Here is a 7,201-nt window from a genome sequence, read left to right as displayed (position 1 = left end):
GGTGCTTTGAAATGATGCAACAAGAGTCTGTGGATATTTATTGATGTAATACTGTGATTTGGACTAAACATTTTACTTGATTTGATCATTTGGACATTTGACAATGAAACAACACCGTTTTTGTCGGGAAGTTATGGCTCAGTGTACAACTATGAGGCGTCATAGGTGAGTTGACTAAATTTTGTTTTTGGTTGTTTATATGTTGGTGGTCTGACAAAGATATAGATTGTACCTGCTGTTGTGATTGTATCTTAAAAAGGTTTACATCGTTCGAATCACGAGTATCTCAGCTTTCCAAATATATGTATTATGTTTACTTTTTTTTTTTTGGAGTTTTATCTTTCAAAAACATAAACCTCTGAAACACACCGTGGGTCGAGTTCGCCACGTCGGACCAATAAGGTGTGCCCCAACTGATTTGTTAGGTTAATTCATGTCGGGTTTTGGAGCTTAATCCCCGCTTTTCTAAGCAGCTTTTATGAAACAACCCCCAGGTTTATTTGTTTGTTTGTTGTTTACTCTGAGTTTGTGTATGAGTCGGTGTTGTGCGGGACGTTTGCTGGATTTCATCTCTAAGATAATGTTTCCTGGTGTTGCAGTTTGTTGTCGCTGTTGAATAGCGGAAGAGAAGTTTCTGTCTGAGGCTCTCGGGAGCGCATAAACGTCACATGCTTTGGATTTTCCCGGCAAAAGTGACCCGCTCCATCTCATGAAACTCAGTCTACAGGCTTTAATAGGCGACTGAAGTCCGGGAAGGGCTCGTTTTTTAAGATGCGTTACAAGCCGTTCATACATTGGCAATACAATTTTATAAAATTATTAGATGGAAAATGTTACATATGGCACCTTTAAGCAGTTACTGTAATATCAAATAAACAAGATTGTATTCTTCAGTGTTCATGTGTTGTTTGTTTATTCACATTGAATCCAAACATACAGAATTAAAGATTACGTTTCTAAAGGCGCTTGTCCATCAGAATACAGTCCAGTTTGATTTACAACATTTCATTAACAAAGTGAATTATGAGTCGAGAAAAATAAAAAGTGGATCAGAATAGTATTAAAGGACAGTGGAAAAGAGATAAATAATTTGTATTTTTTTATTTTAAATAATTGAAGTATTTATGAAAATTTTTTAATATTTGTTGGGATCTACTTATTTCTTTCATAATATTTAAACAAAACAAACGAGCGGAAGAGGAAAGAAAAGTGAATCTCTGATCGTCAGTTTGAAAAACGAGTAAATGGGCGGGACTTTCATAACAAAGCTTTTGATTGCCTCGTTCGTCAATCTAAGATCTGACCAATGAAATCATTTAGTGTGTTTGATTCATGAAGACACGCAATCAGAGGACGCGTCGACTCCTTTATAAATTAGCATAGAGGAATAAAAACTGCAGTCAGATGAATCTCAATAATGTTTTGTGAGTTTCAAGCGAAGTCGGAACTGAAAAAAGACATTTAAAAGACCGTCATTAAAACCACATAATAATAATAATGTGGAGAAGAAATGAGTGTCAGTGGATCCGGATCAGTTCACTGTTTCTGCACTCAATGATCATATACAGTATTTTATCATCTCAATGTTCAGTGAATCCACCTGCTTTACAAACTCAACTGTTATTGAACTGACACTCTCATTCTCAATGACACTAATTACATACAAAACTATTTCATTGACACTTTCTACAAATCTTTTCTTCATCTGGGACTTTAAATATAAGCGGTCCAGAATCTTATTTTGATCTGAATCTCAAGACAAGTTATTCTGAATCATATTGAATAACTATTGTATTATATGTGTTTCCTCAAGGTTTTTCTCTCTATTTAAACATATAGAGTTTATTTCTGGACACAATCGCTGTTGGTTATTTTAACTGAGGACTTTTAAGGCACAATTTTCAGTAAAGCTGCATTGAATCCAAATGTGTTGTGATATGTGCTGTACAAATAAACCTGAGATGACTTTCAAACAGGAGAAATCATGTTTCTTTCATTTCATCAAAACTCTTCCATCCATATTTGATATTTATACAAACAAAAACCGAGAGATGAAAATGACACTTTATTATTCACATGTTTTACATAAAGAGTGAGGAGCTGAAACAATCATGATGTCAAATATTGTTCAGATTTAAATGTCTTCAGTTGTTTTGAAGAAATAATCATTTTCTCCAGTGCAAAATATATTTATGACATTAATAATCAAGAGTTTAAGATAGTATTTAAATCTGTAAGAAAGCATAAAGTCCAGAATATTTCAAACACAAAGACACACTTATTTAAAGTAGGAAACATCAGATCACACACAAATCCACACAATAAAACTAGATCAGAATAAAACTAAAGTGTTTCTGCTCTTATTCATTATTTGAACATGAAACAGGAAATATTCAAGTAAAAGATTCAAATAGAAATCATAGAAAAGCAGAAACACAAAATACAATGTTTTAAAATCATATGAATGAGAAATCAATTCTACAACAAATGAAACATGGTGAAATAATGAACAGGAATGTAAGAAAAGTCTTCTGAACGTTTTTAAAGAGATTCAGATTGAAGTTTCTTCCTCTGTTACTGCAAACTGACTTTGATCTTCAACAGATGAAACTATCAAATACAAAAACAATATTAGAAACATGTCATTGAACTCCACTTTCATATTGTTTCCTCTGCTGTTATTGTCTTTGTGAACATTTCATCTGTTGATTATATTGATCTCTTTTACCTCTCGCTCTGTAGCATTTGAACACCAGCACGACTGTCGCCATCAGATATGGACAAACTGCCAGAAGAGAACTGAGAGTGTGTAAGACACAAATCTGATCTGCTGACACTGAAAAACAGACACACAAGCACATGATGATAGAGTATATCTGAACAAGTGCACATGAATGAATAGAAAAGAGAGAATAAACTCTCACCTGTGACTGAGATCCAGCTCTCGGGTGACTGTCCTCTCTCTCCGTGTTTACAGGAGTAGAAACCCTCATGTGACTTTGAGACAGTAGGGATGCTCATCTCTCCTGTCGTCTGTTTCTGGAGGAGTGATCCATCTTTATAGAAATCAGCTGTGAGGATTGAGGAGTTTGTAGATCGATGTAAACAGTGTAGAGTCAGAGTATCTCCCTCAATCACAGGATGAACAGAACTCTCCAGAATCACATCACCATCTACACAACAGAGGAAATGGAGAAACAGCAGGAAGAAGTTTAAGTACATATTTAAAGTCACATATTCAGATCTGTTTTAAGTATCATGACACTATATCTGCTGTTATATAGACTCACCATGTACTGTGATGTTAATATGAGGACTGTGTTCTCCAGATTGAGACTCACACCAGTACACTCCAGTGTCAGATGTTTTAAGGGAGCTGATTTCACATGTAGATCCTGTAGATGAACAATCTTTCATTCTCTCACTGTCTGTGTTTCTTCTCACTGTCCATCCAGTGGAGTTATTGTGATCCTCACAGTTCAGAGAGAGAGAGTGAGATGAGAAGTGTTGACTTCTGCTGGGACTGATGATCAGAGACACTGAGGGACGTTGAGCTGAAATGAAGTTCAAACAAATACTGCAAGATAAATCCCTGTAGAAACTTATAGGTGAAAAATGGACATGAAAACTGAGAATGATTCAGTGCAAAGACTCCAGGATAGGAGTGATCATGTGGATCAAGATCTGGTCACGATTTCAGTTTCTGAGATTTGAATGAAACAGAGTAAAATTGGTGATTAAGAAACCTCATCAAAAAAGCACAACAGCAGCCAGACTGGGTAGAGAAAGTGGCCTTTGATTTTACATAGCAACTGTCCCAACTGTTGAGCTGGGGGGTCCTTTTCTGCATATCACAGCAGCGTTTTGTGGTCCATTCTGTATAATACAGCGACTCATTGTTGCTCGGTTCTCCCGATGGCCATTCCACCCCTGCTTCGACTCACTGGGGTGGAGAGTGTGGGATATGCCAGATTACCAATCCAGCCCTGACAGTAGCCAAATCATGTTCGACATAAATATAAATCAGGTATTAAGAGTTACAGAGATGACTTTACAAAACTGATGAGGGGAGCAGGGGCGGTTCACAGCCCCATCGGACAGAAACCCCCCATTGATGTTTTGAATGTGCCACTTCTCTGTTGTTAAGGACATTTTTAGTAAAAAAAAATAAAAATGGGGGTGAAAACTAGGCCCATCTTTTTTTTATTGTGGGCCATCCAAAAGTAATTTCCTGGCTTTCTGGTCACATTGTCTTTAGGATCTCTTAGTGCAAACACAATTTACACACACAGTCACTGGTAATAAAATACAGTATGTTTTATCTCACCTGTGACACTGACCCACAATGCATCACTGTAGTTTGTGTAGTAAACTGGTTCTCCTCTTCCAGCTCTACACCAGTACTGACCTCCATCAGACACTGAATCAATATGGACTCTGTAGGAGTTTGTTTCTGTCTTGTTTTTCTCAGAGTTCTGTGTGTGTTTGTACCAGTAAAAGTCCCATCCAGTGGTCTGAGTCATGTGACAGATCAGAGTCACCGTGTTTCCTGTCAGTGCAGCTCCTGCAGTATCTGATGTGAGTTCAGGATTGAGCTTTGAGTCTGTGGTGAAGAACATTTGGGTCATTAATAAACAGAGTTCATCTTCTGCTCGTCTTTACTACAGTAATTACTCACCTTTAACAGAAAGAGTAACACTTGTGTTCTGTGATGTTGCTGGTCTTCCATCTCTCTTTCCTCGACAGCAGAACTGATGTTGATCAGACTCAGTAGCTCCTCTGATAGTGAGAGTGTTTGTGTTTACAGTGTAACGCTCAGACTCAGACACGACAGTTCTGTCTTTATACCACTCATATCTCCAGTTACTGTAATCAGACTCAATGTCACACTTCATGATCACTGTCTCTCCAGTGAAAACAGATGTTTCTGGATGTACAGTGAGTTTAGCTGTGGGCAAATCTGTACAGAGAAGAAAATATTTACTCAGAGCTCCTGATAAACACTCAGTACAAACTGAATAAACTTTGCATACATTGATAAACTCCACATATGCTTTTATATCCATTAATTCAGCTTATTTCAGTATAAATGATTTAATATATTGGATATTTTGTTAATGTGATAGTGTGAAATTCATTTTTCTAAATGTATGTTTTCTGTGAGAAAGTTTCCCGCCCTTTTTCTAGCTAATGATCGCTCTGTTCATCTGTACATTAACAGAAATAATATATAAATACAGATTTCTGTGCTATGTAGTATTTTGTCTGAAAGTTGCTGCTAGTTTTAACTGCGTTAAGTTTCATATTTAATTGCAAATGTTATTCATCGACCCTCATCACACGATTATTATAGAGTTATGAGCCGTTTTACCTCATTTTCAGTTCTTTAGTACATTAGACCTCAAAACACATTATAAATCACCAGAAATGTCCAAACACAGATAAATTAAGGCTTGTTTGCTTCATGTGACGTCAAATTCTCTTTAATTGGGATATAATTCAAATGTGTATAATAATGATAAGATGCTTTTAACTGGTGTTTATTTTCTTACAGTTGGATGAATATGTGAAAACTGACAGAGTGAAATATTGAGGATTAATTCCTACATTTGAAGGTCTGTATTAATATATAATATTTTACAGGGTTCCTGAAGTCATTGCAAATAACTTTAAATAGCAACATAATGAACTGATCAGACTGATTTTAAATCCCACGAATGTCTCTAATGAATCTCCCCTTCAGAACTTGAAGAGAGCTGTGCAACCCCCTCCAAAACTACTAAAACAAATTTAGATAAACTTTTTCCATTATAAATTCAGCTTCATTTTGAAATAGGTTATATTTTTTCATTATGGTTTACGCGTGTTAAAGTGTGTGTTATGCATATGCGTGTAGCAAAATTAATCTTTATAGTTACTGAGTTTCCCCACCTCTCTCGAAAGGCTATGAAAGTCCTCATCCCCTTCCCCTCCACTTACTGATATGAGTGGCGGTTTTCTGCTTTGACCTGCTTATAAGGAAATACTGATCAAGGCTGCAGGTGGATTTACATGTATTATTTTCTACCGTGCAGCCCCGCATCAATCACCTGTGCACATCAAAATCTCAGACTCATTGTTCCCACTGATGTAGGGGCGATGAAAATGAAGAGGCAAAATCGGCAATCAGATTTATTTTGTATTTTTTGCGTAACGCAAGCCTATACCCAGATAGCAAGAACCCAGCAAACATGCTCCATTGGGGCCCGAATGGGGCCATTGCGGGCAGCCCACTGTGGGCCCAGATACCGGCGCGAAATGCGGGGCACGTGTGGGCACCACACTATGGGACCCAGGTGGGGCCCCAGTGGTACACCCCAAAGTGTGGGCTGACTGTGGGCAGGCCCAGAGTAAGTAGAGTGGGCCCCCATTGGGGCCAGTTGTGGGCCCACAGCAAACCCTTTAGGGGCCCATGTGGGCGTGAAATGTGGGGCACGCGTGGGCCCCACACTATGGGGTCCAGGTGGGGCCCTAGTGGGACAGCCCAAATTAGAGTGGGCCCTCATGTGGGCTGGATGTGGGCACACTGTGGGTGTAGGTGCAAAGTTTGAGCACACGGAGTGTGGGTACTTTACTATATACAGAACAATTGCACTTGTTAAAGGTAGCAGCAATAAATAGAGGGTCATGTTTTTTTTTAAATAATTTATTTACAGACATTAATAATAATTATAATTAATAATAATACATTGAGATTTATTTTTAACCAGCAATAAAAAAAGCAATAGAGCAGTTTAAAACAGCAATAAACACACAAAAACTGAACCACAGAATACTTAAAACACATATGAAAGTAAATTAAATACAAATTGAAATACAAATGTTAAAAACAAAATAAGGGTTGTTCAAGTACTGTTACGCCATTTCAACCTCCTTTGCACTTTGATGAGGATTACTGGCTACAGGAAACATGGAGACAGATCAAACATTGTTCATTTACTGTACATTTACACCTGACTACTGATTTTTCCTTCCCATTTATTTATTTTTTTCATTTTTATTCCTGTTATACGGGCTTATCACATATAAACATTATATACTGTACCTAACTGCTTTGCAGAAACATCTGCCCAAAGGCCATCTTCTGGCCAGAGCCCTTCCAGCACAGTTGCTGGGCAAGTGAGGTGGTCAGCATGCAGACCAGGATACGTCTGGTGTTGGA

The 7,201-nt window shown here is 37.6% G+C and overlaps 1 protein-coding gene across 1 annotated transcript; it reads right to left on the bottom strand.

Moving 5' to 3' along the window:
* Window positions 1–2,916: 2,916 nt before the first annotated feature.
* LOC127646015 (Fc receptor-like protein 2) lies at window positions 2,917–6,545 on the bottom strand (the record flags this gene model as incomplete). The annotated part of the gene is made up of 6 exons (XM_052129530.1): window positions 6,207–6,545; window positions 6,068–6,089; window positions 4,679–4,960; window positions 4,328–4,603; window positions 3,291–3,554; window positions 2,917–3,173 (listed from the first exon to the last, which is right to left on the bottom strand). Coding segments are annotated over exons 1-6 (1,440 nt in total), but the record flags the coding sequence as incomplete, so codon positions are not given.
* Window positions 6,546–7,201: the final 656 nt, after the last annotated feature.

The sequence above is a fragment of the Xyrauchen texanus genome, chromosome 1, assembly GCF_025860055.1.
Source record: "Xyrauchen texanus isolate HMW12.3.18 chromosome 1, RBS_HiC_50CHRs, whole genome shotgun sequence".
In the NCBI taxonomy this organism is placed as follows: Eukaryota; Metazoa; Chordata; class Actinopteri; order Cypriniformes; family Catostomidae; genus Xyrauchen; species Xyrauchen texanus.
Note: the sequence above shows the minus strand (reverse complement) of the source record. Positions and strands in the feature narration are given on the sequence as shown.